Raw genomic sequence first — 19,487 nt, forward strand, 5'->3', positions numbered from 1 at the left:
GGACAGTACAGATATAAATATGCTACAGATATAAATATGCTAGCAGTCTGTTATTCTGGTCAAAATGACAGAGATTTCGAAGCCAACGGCTCTTGTTATTTCGTAAGGAATTGTAAGCAGCTGTCTTCTTATCTCGGTCGCGGGAATCTTTCGTCTCAATTTTCCATAAACATGTGTGACTCCTACATCTATCAGAAAATTCAGCAATCAACTCACTAAAACACTGAAGCATTTCAAGCATTTTAGTATTTTGTGTTCCCTGTATAGACAAGGACGAGAAACACTAAACTGAAGAAACACATTTCGCTGGCCATGTCTTCGATAATCTGTGTGCACACTACGATAGTTATGCACTTTATTTCTGTAATCTGTTGACGAACATCGGGGTATGATTGAACCCACTTTTGGACTGGCCTATAATTCCTTTATTCGTTTAAGAGATAACGGTAACACTAGAATTTTGAAAGTAGACTATGGAAATTGGTACTTCACGACACTACCGATGTTTGAACAGTCATGCCACATGCTGTGGCGTCAGTTTGTTTGCATTTGGCAGCCTGGTCTCCCACTTTAGTTTGGTATTGTTTCGTCTTTGTAAGATCTTAGTTTTTCACAGTTTCTGCACAGCTGATATTAACGTCTTTGTTTGTTTGTCGTTGAAAACATAGGAATGTAGAATGAAAGTTACAAATAAAGGGTACTGCGTTGCACATTATTTGATGGAGGTGTAATTGAATTGTGTGTATGATGGCCGATGTAATGGAACGAATGAACTATGCAGCGTTGAAGAGAGTGGATCCGTACGTTAAAGATATTATTGATACGGCGACTCATGTTGCGTTATATACTTTTAACGGAGATTTTAGTGAATGGGAAAGGACTGATGTGGAGGGAGCCTTGTTCGTGTACAGTCGTAGTGGAGAACCATATCATGGTGTGCTTATTATGAACAGACTCAATACAAACAATCTAGTGGAACCTATATTGCAGGGTCTAGAGTTTCAGTTACAGGAGCCATTTCTTTTGTATAGAAACCCCAGAAGTCGGATTTATGGAATTTGGTTTTATGAGAAGGACGAATGTGTTCGAATAGCGACTGTATTAGACAAGCTCGTGAAGGAAGTGTCAAATCCCAAGAAGTTAACCATGATTCCTTCGATGGGCAATAAAAGTTCTGGTGGGATCGGTGTTGATATCTTTAGTATGCTCAGTAAAGCACAAGAAGACTTCGATTCAAATAAATCGTCAATTAAAAACAAGTCAGTGGACGTGAAATCTTCAGTTTCACAGAGCCAGGATGCTCCACCCCAAAGTGTTGTAGACTTTTTCGCCAAAGCAAGTGGTGGTGCGTCCCATTTTACTGCCGAAAAATCTGCTAAGCCCCAAGCCCTCTTTGTTAACCATCCAGCGAGAACAGCGTTGTTACCAGATGGCAGTGATGGGAACAATTTTCAACCACTGCTTCAACGTCTGATGTCAAATCCTGCACATAGTGTTGAGCACATTGAAAAACAGCAGCGGTCTGTTACCCCCAATACAGAGATCTCCACAGTGTCCAGTAATAAGGCAAAGCAGCAGATTAGCGACGGTATTAAAGCTGTCAATGATGGGAATATCAAACTCAGACCAATTTCCTGCAGTAATATGTGTGAGAAACCTGGCAGGTTGGTGTTGGACAGTACGAAAAATCTCCAAGAGCAGCAACACATGAAGAACAGTGGTGCATTAGATATTGAGAATGGTATGAACATTCTACGAATTTCTTCTCCAAACTCTGCAGGGAGCCTTCCACCTCCATTTTTTGGTGGCACTGTTCCTAGTGTTCCTGTTGTGGACTGCAGCACTACTGACCGTCCTCTCTCAGCGCCCCTTTGTTCTAATGCAGAAACACAGAAAGTAGCCCTGATGCCACCTACTATGTTCACCTCTTCAGCAGCAAAAGAAACAGCAAACCTTGAGTTTGTGAATAATGTTTTGCCATTGAATTCAAAAACAGAAATATCAGGTCCTGTTAGTAGTAGTAATGCTATGCTCTCTAGTGACTGCAGTATTCCTATTAAGCCAGAACCTTTAACAAAAAATCAACTGTTGCAAGCAGTTACTTATTTATTAAAGAATGATCCGGATTTTGTGCACAAGTTGCATGAGGCATATGTGAAGTCATTTTCTGAATTGGTACATTAATGTGAAATTAGACTGACTTGGTTGTAGTTAACTGTAATGACAGAGTACTTTAATTTCAGAATATTGATTTCATTGGATGAACACCTCGTGCTTCATATACAAATGTGTTTTAAAGATTTTATCTTTTATCCATAGTAATTTTTTGAGTAAAATATTTGGTATCCAATAGTAGCTATTCCCTCGATTTTATGTTTGATGTTTTAAAACGCAGTACTTGATGCATAATATCAGGAGCGAATTGTGAAGCTCTGTGCCTTATGAACTAGATGGATTCCGAAAATATTCAGAAAGCTTATGGAGCAGCAGTGTTATAAGTAAATTTCCCATCTTTTTTAAAGCTGCTTTATGGCTATAGATATAAAGTGGAACTTACATGTTGCACTGAAATCACCATAAAGTACCCAGTATGGCAGCTGATGAAATTAATGTTCCATTTATAGGTAAACTATGTATACCTAAGTTCTGTAAAATAAGTTGCAGCCATCTGCAGCTGTCAGTCCTTCAATACTGTATATTCAGATAATGGTTTTGTATGTTACATCTTTTCTTTTTTTAATGCTGAATCAGCTATATATTTAAATGTTATTTTAGGGTGTATTGTATTTATTAATTTTAGTTTAGTGAGATTGTGTTGGATTTTGAATCCAGACGTGTGACTTTTAAGTTATCAATGTTTTACAAATATATTTACTGCCTGTGGTGTTTAATGAATAGTGTAACATTTGTTTTTATTGTTTAGTGCCTTGATTTTGGAACTCTGTGCAACTTGGGCTCAGTAAGTCCTAAATGTGTTGGTCATTTTAATGACTATTGAAGTCTGCTGTTGTAGTCTTTGATATAACTTTTTGAGTTTCACAGTGATTACTGATTAAATATGCAATATGATACCTTTTAATGTTTTGTGTATAGAAGCATTATTATTGGCCAATAAGTACAACATGTATTCACTGGGGCAATTAACTGAAATAATGTTTTGTTGACATTTATTTCCACAAAACTTCATACAATTAGTACATCTATTGAATAGGGTGAAAACACCTGAAGTATGATTTTGTAATTACATTCCATAATACAGAAAACTAGGTTCTGTATAGGTTGTTGAACAAGGGAAATGTACATCGTGATGGATGCCATTAACAAAAAGGAGGAAAACTCCCTTGTTTTAAATCTGGAAGGAACAACAAAAAGCAAGAAAATGCAAAGAAGACCAAATAGTCGTTGATTGTGCCCCTTAGTTTTGTCTTTGCAGGCAGTTTTATGTAGTAGGAAGGATGGATTTAAATTATTAGTTGACTGATGAAGGTTCATAGTTTTTGTGTGTTTCTTATTGGTGAAGTTAAAATGAATACCATCACATTTGCAATTCTGGTGTTTGGACTTAATTTTAATGGTTTTGCCAAGAGCCCAGTCAATGTGGATACAGCTACACATTTTCCATCAAACTTCCATAGCTTCTGAAAGGAAGTGTAATTTGGGTAAGAGGAAAAAAGGGGGGGGGGGGTGAAGGTTGTCCTTTGACACTCTGAAACATGCCATTTTATCAATAACATAAGAATGTTTTCGGTAACGTGTGATTCAGATTTTGTTAAATGTTCATTTTATAGAGTGGTGGAAGTGAAATGCAACACATTTTACAGTTCTGTGGCACTAAACGTTAGGTGATCTTTTAAGAGTTCATGCTTATAGCATTATGAGCTATAATTTTTTTTTTTTTTTTTATGGAAATGATTACTGTTGTTAAAGAAATGAGCCTCCATTTTAGTAATCTGACAATGATGCTATGTAGAGTAAGAAGTATGAAGCAAAGTTTCTTTACTTTTATGCGCATTTTCAATGAACCCCCCTCCCACTTTCCAGTCTCCAATACTCTTCAGCTAACACTAAAATCTCAATTTTGCTAGGAACTTGCCTTGCATTTTTGCACCATTTACCTGGATAATATCGAATTTTGAATGCAATAGATATGAGACTGGCAACTGCAAGAAACATACTAACAGTATCAAACTCTGGTAACAGCTATTCATATTTGCATATTGAAATGTGTAGTTAAATGTGTATGTCATCTGGACTAGGATGCAGTATGTTCTAACATACTGCAGAATATGAGATTAGTGATAGAAATAAAAGCAAATAGAAGAATCAAAAAGAAAGTAAACATTAAGTATTCATTGGTATTGATTGCTATTATACTAAAAAGTGTAGGTAAACTATGATTGCAGAGATGGTACCATTGGAGAAAATGTGGTGAATGTAGTACAGTGAAATGTTGCTTGACTGACTCATTTGCTCAGAAAACATTGAAATGATGGAGATGTTTCATTGCTTGACTGACTTGTCGGCCCAGAAAAAACTGAAATAAGGGAAAATTGTTTCATTAAGTGTGTGTAGTTTGTTGTATGGATGATATTTTTGCTGTGCTGAGTGTATAATTATATTCATGCACATATGTTGCACAATTTTATTTATTTGTACTTGGACATACTTGTGAAATGACTACCTAAAGGTTGCACAGATGGATTATGTCTCAAAAACTGTTATAAGAGAATACAGTATGTATTTAAACTTATTTACAATGTTTTATTTCTTAAGGCTATTTAATTATCAAGTAATCCACCAGGAGCAATTTCAGAAGTGCCTGCTGTTGACTAATATAATATTAACACTTGATTGCTGCACACATAATGATGACTGTTTCACTGCCAGACATAAGGCTATACTGTGGCCACCAGCCACCTCATGGCAGTCAGTGTGATAGACTAGATAGAATAAAAATAAAAAAAAAATTGACTGTGAAGAATGACCAGAGAGAAGTGTGTCCTAAGAAACCTCAAGGAATACTTATTAGAAATGTTAGTACTAGCCACTTCAAAATGGCCTACTTAAAGAAGTTGGCTGGAAGTAATAAGACCAGTTTTCTACTGGGACGTTAAATGTATTGTAATAGTATTAATATAATTTCTGTTGCTGAACTGTGTTTGAATTGTGATATAAATACCTTAATTAACAAATGAGTTGTACAGATAATTGTGTTGTTATGTATTATGATTTTAAAAGATAGTGCCAGTACCTTTTTGGACAGATGTGATGAAGTGTTTTGGTACTCAATTTCTCTCTATCCCTTTCCCCTTGTCCTCACTTGTCCCAACTCCCTTCAACCTAACACACAGTCAAAATATGACTATACTATCTTTAAAAAGAAGAGAAATCGCCATGATATACTTCACAGTAACTTTTCTTAAGAGGTGATGGGAGGGAAAAAGTTAGAGGCACTAACCACCTGTCCTCTCCTAACATACTCTCTGAGAAGTGCCAAGCTGCAATGCGCATGTTGTGCAAGGTACACATTTGTGAACAGTTCCTGTATTTTTTGTGTGTGTAGATGTTCTAACCAACATATTCCCACATGTTGCTGAATTTCTTGTTTCAGTACATAAGACTTGTTATTGCAGTAATAAATGAGTTTAGAAAAACTGTAATTTTTTGCCATAAAATATACTTTACTGAGTTGAAGTTGTAAAAATACTTAATTGAGTACATGCTGAACTGTAGGGCTGAATTTTCATGTGGACAGATTTGGCCAAAGGAAACTGTGATCCATCCCTGTTATGTTTGACTGTTTGTTATTTATTTAGTTTTAAGTTGGATTTGTGAAGGGTTCTGTACTTGAACAAATAGTTATGAAGCATACATTAGACTACATCAGAAGAAAAATGCCCAAGTCTCACACTGACACTCATACCCATAAAGAAAGCTAATGTGAGATTTTATTTCTTTGCTTTAAATGGCCTAAATGTAGCAATTAAATTATTAGTATTTTTGGTGTGTGTGAGAAAGAGAGAAAATTCAGGTTTGTGAAACAGATTGGACTCATCTGCCCAAGGCGCGGAAGGTATGCAATAATACTGTGATGTATCAGTGCAGAGTAACTGTTGCTTTTTCATGGAGCTATTGGTTGTACTATTTACTGTATATTCTCCTCTTATTTTTAGGTTTGTTCAGTTGCTTACTTTGTATTTACAGTTGTATCTGTTGATGTGTATTAAATCCCCAAGTATATTATTGTATTTCCAAGTGTGTTTTTCCATTTACCTTTTTTTCCCTTGTCTTCAAGTTATCTCACATACATTTAACTAACTGAAGTATGTGCCTGATGATGATGGTACTGCAGTCCATCTTTGACAGGAGATTAAACTTTTACCTTAATTTCTGTAGCACAGTATGTTGTTGCTATTCGTGTACTGACACACACACACACACACACACACACACACACACACAACAACACACACACACACACACACACACAGAGAGAGAGAAGAAGGTGTAACAGGTTGCCACACACACAGAGAGAGAAGAAGGTGTAACAGGTTGCAGAAGTTGTCAAACTGATATCTTCACATCACTGCTTAAGTTGTCAGAGATTTTAATGGCTGAATACCTCAGTCCTCACTGTAGACGATTAAGGCTGAGAGATGGGCAGTTTAAGTCATTTCTGCCTCTAATTTGTGTTTTAAAATATTAATGTTACTTTTTGAATCATGATTGACTGTCAACAAACTACAAATAAAGGTAATTGAACCATGAGGCTGTTGTCAGTTCACCCAACTATTAAAAGAACTGTCTACAAGAATTTCTAGAGAGGTCACTGCATATTATGCTTGTTGTGCGCGTCAGTGCAACGAACAATTTCTTCCTCAATGAATTAATTGGGAAGTTAACTTTTCAGTGTTTTTATCCCCGAAGTCTGCCATTATCTGTAATTCAAAAGTAGAAGGCCTAGATTTTAGGAATGTATGTAACATGACTTACATATCAGATTCTTATTAAAATATAAGCACCCAAGAATATTGAATATCCTGTTTCTTTTTTTTCTCCATTGATTTATTAATGGGTGGGCCAGCTGGTATATGGAAACTCGGTGAATGGTGAGTGTCTAAATGTGTGCTATCACTAAAATGAAAATATTCACTGGTATATTGTATGTGAATTACTGTGATCAGTTTTCATGTTAGGCATATGTTTTATGTTTTTACCTGAACTTATTATGTTTTGTCCTTGAAGTTCACTCCATTCTTTGCTTCTCAGGTGCTGTCTCTGGTATACAATGGGTGATGACTTCATTGTTGATTAATAGTTCATCTATTCTTACAAATCACATCATTATGTCATTTGACATCTACTGCTGGATACAAGCTTCCATTAATCTTTCCCGTGTATTTCAGTTAACAGCTGAACACCTTCACATTACTACTGCATGTTTTACTGTGCCTACTACCCACATTCCATTGGATAACCGTGTTGGCCTCTTCCTATCTCCTGGAATCTTGTAAAGAACTTACATGGTCTAGTTTTTGTGGCTACAAGCCCCATCCACTATCGTTTCAATTTCATTCGATCATAATTGTAGTATCTACCCCAAAAAGTTCCCTGATTCACTCGTTTGTTTTCCTGTCTCTCCTAATTGTGCTGTTCATTTATTAACTCACTCACATTTTGTGCTCCATAAAACCCATCATAAAGGAGGCCCTTCAGGAATGTGGAACAAGTCAGGTTGTATATTTACAGGCAGAAGCAATTTCTGCTGGCTACTTCTGGAAAGATTGATAGCCACAGACTGATTATTAGGGTTTCTATTTCTAAATTACTTTATATGTGTATGCCAGGATACAAACAGCTATCTTTATAAAAAACCACTGCTCCTCCCCCTGTAGTACTCAGTTGTTTTTATCCAATGCTTCAAAAGAAGCATTTATTTATTTTACACAGACTGCTGTCAGATGTTTGGCAAAGTAAATATGTGTGTCATACAAATATTAAAAAGTTCCACTGACCTAATGTTCTTGACTCCAAGTATTGTGATAAATTGTAGAACGACTCGCTAAAGAAGTATTCTTGTACTTCCTTTTTAAATGTTTGGTGGTGTTAATTACACTCGTGGTGTCCACTGACAGCTCGTTATAGGCTTTTGCACCAGGCTATAAAACTCCAGTCTGAACTCTAGAGGGGGATGCATATTCTATGTGGATATTATTTCCATTTATAGTATTTTGTTTGTGAATTACAAAATTCATCCAAATTGATTAATTTCTTTATTAATCTATGAAATACATTACATTGTATGGATTTTGTCACCCAAAACATAGATAAGTTAACTGCTTAAAATCAATTTCTTGCTCAGCAGTTGTCAATTAATTTTCTTTTAATCTAATTGTGTTTGGTTTTCAGTCTTAGTTAATTATTATTTCTATACTTATTGTAATGTAGCACTTCTTAAATTAGGAAACTTGTTAAAATTCAGGTACTATATTACAAAATAAAAATTTTCTCCTGTAAACAATCTTTTAGATTTGTTTTGAAAGAGAAGGTAGTATCTACGTCTTTTATGTATTGTGGTAATTTATTATATAATTTGATGGCATTGCCCTGTATACTCTGCTGTGACTTCATTTTTTTTTGTCCAAAAGCATGTTACACATAGCAGTTTCCAGTTTTATAATCATGTACTAAACGATATCTAATGTACTAGTCAATGTTTTTTAAACATACATAACACTCTGAAAAGCACATTCACAAGATATGAATACAATAGAGGGAAACATTCCACATGGGAAAAATATATCTAAAAACAAAAATGATGTGTCTTACCAAACGAAAGCGCTGGCAGGTTGATAGACACACAAACATACACACAAAATTCAAGCTTTCGCAACCAACAGTTGCTTCATCAGGAAAGAGGGATCGAGAGGGAAAGACGAAAGGATGTGGGTTTTAAGGGAGAGGGTAAGGAGTCATTCCAATCCCAGGAGCGGAAAGACTTATCTTGGGGGGGAAAAGGACAGGTATACACTCGCACACACACACACACACATATCCATCCGCACATACACAAATCTCTGCCCAAACTCTTTGCCTTTACAAATGTCTGCTTGTGTATGTGTGGATGGATATGTATGTGTGTGCGAGTTTATACTTGCGTAGAGTTTGTAGTGCTCATTTTCTTTATGGTAAGTGGACTCTATTGTTTATTGCCCACTCATATGTACACTGATCAGTGTTTCTTCAGCTTTCTCTCTTAGTGCTTCTTGTGACTTGTCAGTAATCAGTATGTTACTGTCATCTGCAAACAACACTTTGTGGGAAATCATTAATGTAAATTAGGAACATTACTGGACTTGGCACACTAAAAAAAAAGTGCCTGTGGCAACTTGTTACCATTATGTCCTGTTAAACATAAACATGGTGTTAACACAATACGTTTCAACATGGAATGGAAGACAGAAAAACAAACAGTGAAGGAAAAAGAAGAAATTTAGATTTTATCAATGAGTCACGGTAAGGGACTAGCTACAATCATGTCTGATATCCAATAAGATTATAAAGTCACTGGAATTACAAAACCTGGAGCTCCCTTATGAGAAGTGCTGAAAAACTGTGAAATTGAAGTAAAAGGTGGTGTGAACTGTGTCGTAAATGGAGGAGATAACAATGTGTGTAAAAACGAGGGTAGCCATGTTGTAAATGCACTGAAAGAAGCACTAGGAAAAATGTCACAAGCGAAAGTCTTTTTTGTAAGCATTCCTCACTGACATGACTTAATTGAGAACTCGTGTGTAAAAAGTGAAATCATTGCAACAGACTGAAAACTCGAAAGGTCTGCAGCAGTTTTGTGCACACAACATTCACTGAGGCAACCAGCCTCTATGAGAGCTCTGTCAGAGTCATTTTACAAGACATGGACTGCATAAAAATCAGCTAGGCAAGAAAGTGCTGGCCAAAGAAATTCTCCAAGCAATAAAAGTGGTAAGGATAGACATGCACAAAAAACTTGCACTACCTGCAATAGGTTCATTGCCAATGACAAAACAAATGGAGAATGCACCCACAGCACATGAGGAAGAAACAACTGTGGCTACAACTCTAGAAGAAATTAGGCCTACATCAGCATCAGAATGGGAACCACCATTGTTACCATTGGCGTCATTAGAAGCAGTAATTGGAAATGTATCAGCTATAGAAGCACCTCCACAAACCACAGCAGCAACAATAAGTACATCCCCGCCAAAACGAGGGAAGAGAACTACAGCAGAAGAAGCAGTATCAAGTGTTGTGGGTAAGCGGAAAACAGTGACTCCTCTCTGTCTACATGATTTTTTAGTGGAACACAGCAAGACAAAGAAGCCCATAAAATAGGTAGTGTAAAAGATATTATAGCTCCTAACCAAACTCTTCAATGTAAAGACAATAACAGTTCTGGATCTTAAAATTTGCTACCTGAATATTCAAGGAGTAAAAGACAAAGAATTTATTGCAAATAATTTTGGACTAGAGAACAAATTTGATATTTTTTGTCTGAGTGAACACTGGGCAACACAGAGTAAACTTACAGCTATCAAATTAGATAACTATAAAATAGCAAATGGTTGCTCCAGAAAAAGGCATAAAAGGGGTGGTGTGGCATTGATACTAATCAGCCACTTCATTAATAGGTTGGATCTAGACTATTTGTGTGATGAACAGAATTTTGAAGCAACTGGTATAGTTAGTGACAATTTTAAGTTAGTGATAATAGCCTTATACGGACCACCTAAGGGTAACATTAGTGTATTTTTAGAAAAAACTGGACATGCTGTTACATGTATTTAAAAAGACAAAATGATTACATTATGACTTTGTAATAGGTGGAGATTTGAATGCAGATTCTGATGTAACAATGGCCAAACATAGTGTCGCTGAGTTCAAAAATCTTCTAAGACAGTACAATCGGCCCTTTATCAATAATAGACCCAGAAGAGATGAAGCATGTTGACAATACCTTTGTCATTTTCAATACTACAGAAGAATAATGTGATGTGACAGTATTCCCATTCTCAGATCATGATTCTGTATCATTAAAATACATTAGTAGGTTCTGTACTGATAAGAGTAACATTGATAAGTCTGTTCCAAAAATGGTAATCACTAGATCGGTCAGAAATGATAAAATTGACAGGTTTTGTAAATCCCTTACTAACAGAGACCAGTTTGGCCAATGGTCTGGTGACACAAATTATAGTCTATGTAAAGATCTGTCAGCTAAACTAATATTTGAAAGGTATTTCCAAGTATTTTTGACACAATTTAATGACTGCATTCCAATAAAGAAATGCAAAATAATTGACAAAGGCTCCAAAGGCAAGGGTATAAACAAACAAAACCTATGGTATACTGCACAACTACAAATCTGAAAAACCAAGTTATGTTGTTGCACAGTATACATAAAAATCTGAAGACCATCCATGCCAGATCAGCCTATGTTCAATGTAGGAATAATTACAAAAAAGCCATTGTGGAAGCCAAAAGAGCACACAGCTTTAGCAGTATTGAGAATTCCATGAATAATGCAAAACTGCATGGAAATTAATAAACAGTGTTACTAAAGATGAAAGAAATAAAAACATCAGTACATGCCTTCCGAAATTCAATGATTTCTTTATTAAATCAGTACAATAAGAAGAAAATGCTATCACCAAACCTGTCAGTAGCTCATCTGAGATTATTTCAAAAAATGTCTGTAAACCACTAGTAAATACAAGCATGTTTACCTTCTCTGAGGTCCCACCTAGTCTCGTCCTAAAAATAGTTAAACATCTGAAATCATTTGAGAGAGTAGACAAATATGACATTTCTTGTAACATTCTAAAAAAAGTGATAGATTGCATTGTGTATCCTTTAACATCCTGCATAAATAAGTGTATATCTGAGGGATATTTCCTTGATGAACTAAAGGTGTCTAGGGTAGTCCCAATATACAAAAAAAGAGATATTGACTCACCTTCAAGTTACAGACCATTTTCCATAGTCCCAGCTCTCTCTAGAGTGTTTGAATGTGTAACATACCAACAGTTATCTGTGTTATTTGAAAATGCAGGAATAATTAACGAATCACAGTATGGTTTTAGGAAAAACTTTTTAGCTGTTGATGCTATAGACTCAGTAGTCAAACATATACATCGAGTGTTTGAGGATAAAGGATTTGCTCAAGTCAACTTTTGTGATCTAATTAAGGCTTTTGACTGTGTAGAGCATAAAATACTCATTGAAAAAACGGAGTACTATGGAATTGGAGGCAACAGCCTTAAACTATTAAAATCATACCTACAGAATTGCAAGTAAGCTGTTTGTGTAGGTAAAGAAGATTCCAATATTGAAATAGTTGAAACAGGTGTACCACAGGGATCTGTACTGGGGCCTTTTATGTTCCTAATAATGATTAATGGTCTGCCATAATTCAATGAGTCCAAGACAGTACTATATGCAGATGATACATCTTTCCTTCATTGTAGTAATGATTTCAATAGCCTCGAAGCTTGTGTTTCAGAGACAACGTCTCAAACATCCTATTGGTTTAAATCAAATGGCTTTCTACTGAATGATAACAAAATGCAGCAGATGGTTTTTAGTATAAAAAACAAGCCTCCATCAGATGATCCTAGTTGTGTTAAATTATTAGGGGTATTGTTGTTGCTCTTGTGGTCTTCAGTCCAGAGACTGGTTTGATGCAGCTCTCCATGCTACTCTATCCTGTGCAAGGTTCTTCATCTCCCAGTACCTATTGCAACCTACATCCTTCTGAATCTGCTTAGTGTATTCATCTCTTGGTCTCCCTCTGTGATTTTTACCCTCCACGCTGCCCTCCAATACTAAATTGGTGATCCCTTGATGCCTCAGAATATGCCCTACCAACCGATCCCTTCTTCTAGTCAAGTTGTGCCACAAATTTCTCTTCTCTCCAATTCTATTCGGTACCTCCTCATTAGTTATGTGATCTACCCATCTAATCTTCAGCATTCTTCTGTAGCACCACATTTCGAAAGCTACTATTCTCTTCTTGTCTAAACTATTTATCATCCATGTTTCACTTCCATACATGGCTACACTCCATACAAATACTTTCAGAAACGACTTACTGACACTTAAATCTATTCTTGATGTTAACAAATTTCTCTTCCTCAGAAATGCTTTCCTTGCCATTGCCAGTCTACATTTTATATCCTCTCTACTTCGACCATCATCAGTTATTTTGCTCCCCAAATAGCAATACTCATTTACTACTTTAAGCGTCTCATTTCCTAATCTAATTCCCGCAGCATCACCCGATTTAATTTGACAACATTCCATTATTCTCGTTTTGCTTTTATTGATGTTCATCTTATATCCTCCTTTCAAGACCATGTCCATTACGTTGAGCTGCTCTTCCAGGTCCTTTGCTGTCTCTGACAGAATTACAATGTCATTGGCGAACCTCAAAGTTTTTATTTCTTCTCTGTGGATTTTAATTCCTGCTCCAAATTTTTCTTTTGTTTCCTTTACTGCTTGCTCAATATACAGATTGAATAACATTGGGGAGAGGCTACAACCCTGTCTCACTCCCTTCCCAACCACTGCTTCCCTTTCATGCCCCTCGACTCTTATAACTGCCATCTGGTTTCTGTACAAATTGTAAATTGCCTTTTGCTCCCTGTATTTTACCCCTGCCACCTTTAGAATTTGAAGGAGAGTATTCCAGTCAACATTGTCAAAAGCTTTCTCTAAGTCCACAAATGCTAGAAATGTAGGTTTGCCTTTCCTTAATCTATTTTCTAAGATAAGTCATAGGGTCAGTATTGCCTCACATGTTCCAACATTTCTAAGGAATCCAAATTGATCTTCCCCGAGGTCGGCTTCTCCTAGTTTTTCCATTTGTCTGTAAAGAATTCGTGTTAGTATTTTGCAGCAGTGGCTTATTAAACTAATAGTTTGGTAAATTTCACATCTGTCAACACCTACTTTCTTTGGGATTGGAATTATTATATTCTTCTTGAAATCTGAGGGTATTTCGCCTGTCTCATACATCTTGCTCACCAGATGGTAGAGTTTTGTCAGGACTGGCTCTCCCAAGGCTGCCAGTAGTTCTAATGGAATGTTGTCTACTCCTGGGGCCTTGTTTCGACTCAGGTCTTTCAGTGCTCTGTCAAACTCTTCATGCAGTATCATATCTCCCATTTCATCTTCATCTACATCCTTTTCCCTCTCCATAATATTGTCCTTAAGAACATCACCCTTGTATAGACCCTCTATATACTCCAGGGGTATATATAGATGAGAAATTATCCTGGGGTCAACATGTACAATATGTTAGTGGTAAATAGTCTAGAGTGATGTGTTTGCTATGGCGATTTATGGACTATGTACCTCAAAATTAGGTTAGAATGTCTTATTTTGCATTTTTCCAAAGCATCCTAACATATGGTATTATTTTATGGGGGAACTCGAGTACAGTGCGTGACATCCTAATACTACAAAAGATAACCATTAGGATAATTAACAGTTCTCCATATAAAGCACACTTCAAACCATTGTTCTCTGAACAAAAAATCATGATTGTAATAAACCTATACAGGGTGTCCCATTTATCTTTACCACCCTAAATAACTGTTTGTCCAGATGCAAATTGCAAAATGTTACAAGCAAATGTTCTTGATCCATCAGGGGGACAGCTTCGTTGTAGCTTTGTTTTTTACAAAGTTATGAACAGCGGTATGACTTTTTAAAATGGCATCCTATGCTTTTTTTATTCGGTAATTCATTTCCTCTCCTAAAGACCTATTTAAAAATGTATCATAGTGTACCATTCATTGAAACACGTTATTAATTACATGACACAACATTGATGTTGACACTCCCAGTGTTTAGTGCATGTACTGGGGGTACTGGAACACATCCACATGCTGACATTGACAGAGGACAAATGTAAACATAAGTAGAATGCACACCCGCCATTCTGTCAGCCATCGTCAGTTGAAGAGTTGTGTGAGTAGAATGTACACCAACGAAGAGAAGGTAGAAATCCTACTCATCTATGGGGAATGTAAGTTAGCAGAACAGTAATTGCAATACTGTTTTCTTATGTATGAATACATTTAATACAGTTAGTTTAGTCCGTTTAAATACTGTTGTGTAGAGCAGGCATACAGTAAAGGCTGCCCTTCCTACAAACTGCATCGACATAATGTTTCTTTTATTGTTGTTGTTGAAGGTAGGCGAAATGCTATGCAGGCAGTGGAACTGTACAGAGAGTGATATCCTGGCAAGAACCTACCTTCCCAATGGATGTTTTCTCGTCTTGTTGCGACACTTCAGGAAACGGGAAGTTTCAACCTACGACAATGCAATCGTCATAGCACTTGCACAGATGAAGCTGCTGAAGTTACTGTTCTAGCTTCCATTGCTATGAATCCACATGTGAGCACATGACAGCCTGAATACAAGAATGGCATTCCTAAAACCAGTGTATATCGTATTCTTACATGTCACCAGTTCCATCCTTACATGTACACCTCCATCAAGAATTGCATGGGAATGATTTTCAGAATCATTTACAGTTATGTCAGTGGGCACAGCAGCAAATCCTCGCCAACCCAAACTTCTTCTCCAATGTTCTATTTACTGATGAATGTTCCTTCTGAAACAAAGGACAGGTAAATACAAGGAACATACATTATTGATCCTGCGGCAACCCACAATGGCTTAGACATTAGCGTCAATAGAGAGTTAACATCTGGAGTGGGACGCTTGGTACTACAATTATTGGCCCTTATTTCATCAATGGTAGTCTAAACGGCACAGCGTATGCCAACTTCCTCAGACGAATTCTTCCTCCTCTTCTGGATGAAGTGCCGCTAAGAACCAGAATGCTTTTGTGGTATCAACACGATGGATGTCTAGCACATGCCTTGCATGCATGTCATGTTCCGAACCAAAGGTATCCTGCCAGATGGATTGGTCAAGGAGTAACAGTTACTTGGCCTGCTAGGTCTCCTGATTTAAATCCTCTGGACTTTTTTCTTTGGGGAGCATTGAAGATGTTGTCTATCACGATATTCCAACAACTCCAGAGGACTTGCAGGAATGTATCGTGCTTGCTTGTAATTCTCTTCAGCAGGCAACACCGGAAGCAGTAAATAATTCTTTCCTTCAATGAGTGCACCAGTGTATTAGTGTCCAGGATCACCACTTTGAGCACCTTTGAATGTTCTACTCCTGGGCAATGGTACAGGAGAGTCAGGGTCAATTTTGTGTTATGTTTTTACTTGGTTTTCATTTGTTTTCCGACAATGCCAGCAAGTGGACGAGTTTGTGATCCTGGGCTCAAAGTCAATGTTGTGTTATGTAATTAATAACTTTGTGTTTCAGTGAATGGTACACTGTGATACATTTTTGAATAGGTCTTTAGGAGAGGAAATGGATTACCGAATAAAAGATACAGGGTATCATTTTAAAAAGTCATACTGCTGTTCATATCTTTGTGAAAAACAAAGCTACAATGAAGGTGATCATGCTGATTGATGTCCTCCTGATGGCTAAAGAACATTTGCTTGAAACAGTTTGTAATTTGTACCTGGACAAACAGTTATTTAGGGTTGTCAAGATACATGGGACACCCTGTGTATTTACTATGTTTTACTCCACACAAAAAAGAAGTTACCGGAAGCAAAACGTAGAGAAAATATACATTTCTATAACACAAGAAGGAGCAGATGCATTTATACTCCTTACCACAGACTGTCAAAGTCACTTAACAGCTATGAACTGATAGGGCACAAATTATTTAATAAGCTTCCACAATATGTACAAGAACTACCTGAACAAGAATTCAAACAAAAACTGTACGAATGTCTAGTTGCTCACCCCTTCTATGGCATAAATGATTATTTCATATGTAATATAATTTTGTAGTATTAATGACATGCCTCTTGGTTTCTTTGAATTAACAGTTATATTTTATTGCATGCCTGATGTTGTCTATTTGCTGTAATGGCCGAATGACAATAAAATTACTGTTATTATTATTATTATTACCCTACAGTATGCCTTTATTTATATATTTAGGCTAAGAAGTGTGTTTTTCAATATATTTAGAACTACTTGAAATGTATATAATTTCAGCCAACTGCACTCTATTTTCTAGCTATGACTGGAACCACTTTTTCACCTCCATCCCCTTATTACCAGTTCATCTAGTTTATTTAGTAGTATTCTGTGGTCGACTGTGTCGAATGCTTTAGTTGTTTTTATTTTATTTATTTATTTGTGTTCTGTAGATCCAGTATACAAGAAAATTGTATGGATGTGGAATGAGTCATAATTAGACATTACAACAGCAGCCTACTTACAGATGCTAATAGTTGCAAATTACAATTTGTGTAAAGGAGCAAAATATGTTAACATTTACAGGCTTAGGCTCTTCCTAAAACAATATGATAATAAATTACAATTATTCCATATTAAGTTATAACTTTTCTAGAAGTCAAGTACGTTGTTATTCTGACGTAGGTCATCATGTTCAGTCATAAAGTGGTAACAGCAAACATAACAAGTCAATGTGCCATATCTGACATACAGTATAGAAGTGCTTATGTCAAAGAACTCATCATGAGAGTAAAGAGAGTGTTTCAGAAGGTATTCTTTTAATTTACTTTTAAAATGTGGTATTACAGTAGGAAGTGCATTACATCGAGGAACATACCTCTTGTATAGTTCCTTTATTCAATGCTTGTAAGACATGTTTTGTAAGATATGTTGTTGCCGATTCACTGCCTTTCTGTGATTTGAAACGAAACTGGTCAGTGAAAAGGAAGTTGTATCTACTTGTTGTTGTTATTGTTGTGGTCTTTAGTCCTGAGACTGGTTTGATGCAGCTCTCCATGCTACTCTAGCCTGTGCAAGCTCCTTCATCTCCCAGTACCAACTGCAACCTACATCCTTCTGTATCTGTTTGGTGTATTCATCTCTTGGTCTCCCTCTATGATTTTTACCCTCCACGCTGCCCTCCAATACCAAATTGGTGATCCCTTGATGCCTCAGAACATGTCCTACCAACCGATCCCTTCTTCTAGTCAAGTTGTGCCACAAACTTCTCTTCTCCCCAATCCTATTCAGTACTTCCTCAATAGTTATGTGATCTACCCATCTAATCTTCAGCATTCTTCTATAGCACCACATTTCAAAAGCTTCTATTCTCTTCTTGTCTAAACTATTTATTGTCCATGTTTCACTTCCATACATGGCTACACTCCATACAAATACTTTCAGAAACGACTTCCTGACACTTAAATCAAACTCAATGTTAACAAATTTCTCTTCTTCAGAAATGCTTTCCTTGCCATTGCCAGTCTACATTTTATATCCTCTCTACTACGACCATCATCAGTTATTTTGCTCCCTAAATAGCAAAACTCCTTTACTACTTTAAGTGTCTCATTTCCTAATCTAATTCCCTCAGCATCACCCAACTTAATTCGGCTAAATTCCATTTTCCTCGTTTTGCTTTTGTTGATGTTCATCTTATACCCTCCTTTCAAGACACTGTCCATTCCATTCAGCTGCTCTTCCAAGTCCTTTGCTGTCTCTGACAGAATTACAATGTCATCGGTGAACCTCAAAGTTTTTATTTCTTCTCCATGAATTTTAATACCTACTCCGAATTTTTCTTTTGATTCCTCCACTGCTTGCTCAATATAGAGATTGAATAACAGCGGGGAGATGCTACAACCCTGTCTCACTCCCTTCCCAACCACTACTTCCCTTTGACGTCCCTCGACTCTTATAACTGCCACCTGGTTTCTGTACAAATTGTAAATAGCTTTTCGCTCCCTGTATTTTACCCCTGTCACTTTCAGAATTTGAAAGAGAGTATTCCAGTCAACATTGTCAAAAGCTTTCTCTAAGTCTACAAATGCTAGAAACGTAGGTTTGCCTTTCCTTAATCTAGCTTCTAAGGTAAGTCGTAGGGTTAGTATTGCCTCACGTGTTCTGATATTTCTACAGAATCCAAACTGATCTTCCCCGAGGTCAGCTTCTACTAGTTTTTCCATTCGTCTGTAAAGAATTCGCGTTAGTATTTTGCAGCCGTGACTTATTAATCTGATAGTTCGATAATTTTCACATCTGTCAACACCTGGTTTCTTTGGGATTGGAATTATTATATTCTTCTTGAAATCTGAGGTTATTTCGCCTGTCTCATACATCTTGCTCACCAGATGGTAGCGTTTGTCAGGACTGGCTCTCCCAAGGCTGTCAGTAGTTCCAATGGAATTTTGTCTACTCCCGGGGCCTTGTTTCGACTCAGGCCTTTCAGTGCTCTGTCAAACTCTTCACGCAGTATCATATCTCCCATTTCATCTTCATTTACATCCTCTTCCATTTCCATAATATTGTCCTCAAGTACATCGCCCTTGTATAGACCCTCTATATACTCCTTCCACCTTTCTGCTTTCTCTTCTTTG

At 36.7% G+C, this 19,487-nt stretch overlaps 1 protein-coding gene across 1 annotated transcript; it reads left to right on the top strand.

The window, feature by feature from the left end:
- The first annotated feature begins 646 nt into the window (after positions 1-646).
- On the top strand, positions 647-3,417 carry LOC124606692 (mRNA-decapping enzyme 1B). Its single transcript, XM_047138716.1, has one exon. The coding sequence runs from the start codon at positions 745-747 to the stop codon at positions 2,182-2,184; it is 1,440 nt and encodes a 479-aa protein (XP_046994672.1). The 5' UTR covers positions 647-744; the 3' UTR covers positions 2,185-3,417.
- Positions 3,418-19,487: the final 16,070 nt, after the last annotated feature.

Source organism: Schistocerca americana, chromosome 3 (genome assembly GCF_021461395.2).
Source record: "Schistocerca americana isolate TAMUIC-IGC-003095 chromosome 3, iqSchAmer2.1, whole genome shotgun sequence".
Taxonomy (NCBI): domain Eukaryota; kingdom Metazoa; phylum Arthropoda; class Insecta; order Orthoptera; family Acrididae; genus Schistocerca; species Schistocerca americana.

Excerpts from the sequence above, each read along its gene's own strand:
- LOC124606692 (XM_047138716.1), top strand. The coding sequence starts at position 745 with ATGATGGCCGATGTAATGGAACGAATGAACTATGCAGCGTTGAAGAGA.